Source organism: Nematolebias whitei, chromosome 14 (genome assembly GCF_014905685.2).
Source record: "Nematolebias whitei isolate Nwh7 chromosome 14, NemWhi1, whole genome shotgun sequence".
Taxonomy (NCBI): Eukaryota; Metazoa; Chordata; class Actinopteri; order Cyprinodontiformes; family Rivulidae; genus Nematolebias; species Nematolebias whitei.
The window spans coordinates 22838304-22839777 of record NC_056511.1 but is presented as its reverse complement, the minus strand read 5'-3'; the positions used below and the strand labels follow the sequence as shown (position 1 = coordinate 22839777).

General features: G+C 36.0%; 1 protein-coding gene across 1 annotated transcript in view; it reads left to right on the top strand.

Annotated features, from left to right (window-relative positions):
- Nucleotides 1-1474, top strand: part of LOC119420900 (neurexin-2) — a 267108-nt gene that overhangs the window by 87093 nt on the left and 178541 nt on the right. Inside the window, exon 4 of the mRNA XM_037688319.1 lies at nucleotides 1067-1368. Within this exon, the coding sequence (XP_037544247.1) occupies nucleotides 1067-1368 (302 nt within the window). The remainder of the gene's footprint in view (nucleotides 1-1066; nucleotides 1369-1474) is intronic.

Sequence of the window (1474 nt, the reverse complement as noted above, 5' to 3'; positions counted from 1 at the left end):
TCTATCTATCTATCTATCTAATCTATCTATCTATCTATCTATCTATCTATCTATCTATTTTCTTTGTTTTTTTTCTTTTGCTTTGTTTTGCTTTTCTTGTTCTTGTTTTTCTTTATTTTATCTTTCTTTCTTTTTTCTTTCTTGCTACTATATAGCCTAATATACCGTATGCTCATATTATGTACTTGTCAGTTAACCATCAGCTAAAAAAATACTAGCTAGATAGGATATCTGTCTAGCTTATGGCTATTCAAGCTCCGTAGCTATAATAGCTACAAAGCTAGTTTAGTAGCAAACATACAGTAGTTGACTGGCTGTCTGTCTTCATTTATGTAATAATAATCACAAGTTGACCTTATTACATGTGGAAAGTCATGTTGCTAACAGGTGATGTTCCAAGAAATGGTAACACCAACAAAACATTTTATTCAACTTCCATTTGCCTTCTGAACAATCGGTACAATTCATGTACATCTCAATGTGCATTTACATGGACTGGAATATGGCTGTGAATTAGATGTTTAGCTAAGTCAACACATTCACTTTGGCGTCATAAGGTCTGTAAAAGAAAAAAAAAAACAGCTGACGTAAAACAAGTTTAAATAATTCAAATAAGTATGCATTTGGGACTATTTTCAGCCGCAGGTTTGGTGTATAACCTATAATAATATATAATAAAATAATCAGCATAATCTATGTTAACAGTGTCAGTTTATTATGGTGTTTAGATTTAACTAAATAGTATAATTATTGGAAAAATGTTTAATATCACAAAGCATAGCCTTTTGTATGCTTCTTAAAGTAATTTTCTCTCACTGATAACACACTGATTATTAGAATTATCAATGAATGAATCATTTTTAGCAGCTCCATATATTCATGTTTGTATTCTATTGAGATTGTTTTTACTGGACTTTTTGGCAGAATTTAATGCTGTACTGTGTTTCTAAAGTTATAACCCCATTAAATGTAATGGTGCTATAAAAGTGAATGCAGTGGTTAGCTGCATCAAAATGTAGTATGCTGACAAGAACATTTTACTAAGATTTGTTTATGCCCCTTTTAGGGCAGGAGGAATCTGTGGCCACCTTCAAAGGCAACGAGTTCTTCAGCTACAACCTGTCTCAGACTCCCATTCAGAGCAGCCTGGATGAAATCACGTTGTCTTTCCGAACCCTGCAGAGGAACGGCCTGCTCCTCCACACAGGGAGGTCGGCCGACTACGTCAACCTGTCCCTGAGGAACGGAGCGCTGTGGCTGGTAATTAACCTGGGCTCTGGCGCTTTTGAAGCCCTGGTGGAGCCTGCCAGTGGAAAGTTTAATGACAACGTCTGGCATGACGTGCGAGTGACACGCAACCTCCGACAGGTTGGTACAAATGTGTTACCTGTGCTCCTCATTCCTGCTGAAACTTCTGCGTTTCTGTAAAATGATAAATTTAAGGCTTACTTGTAGTATTTTTGGTATTATATAT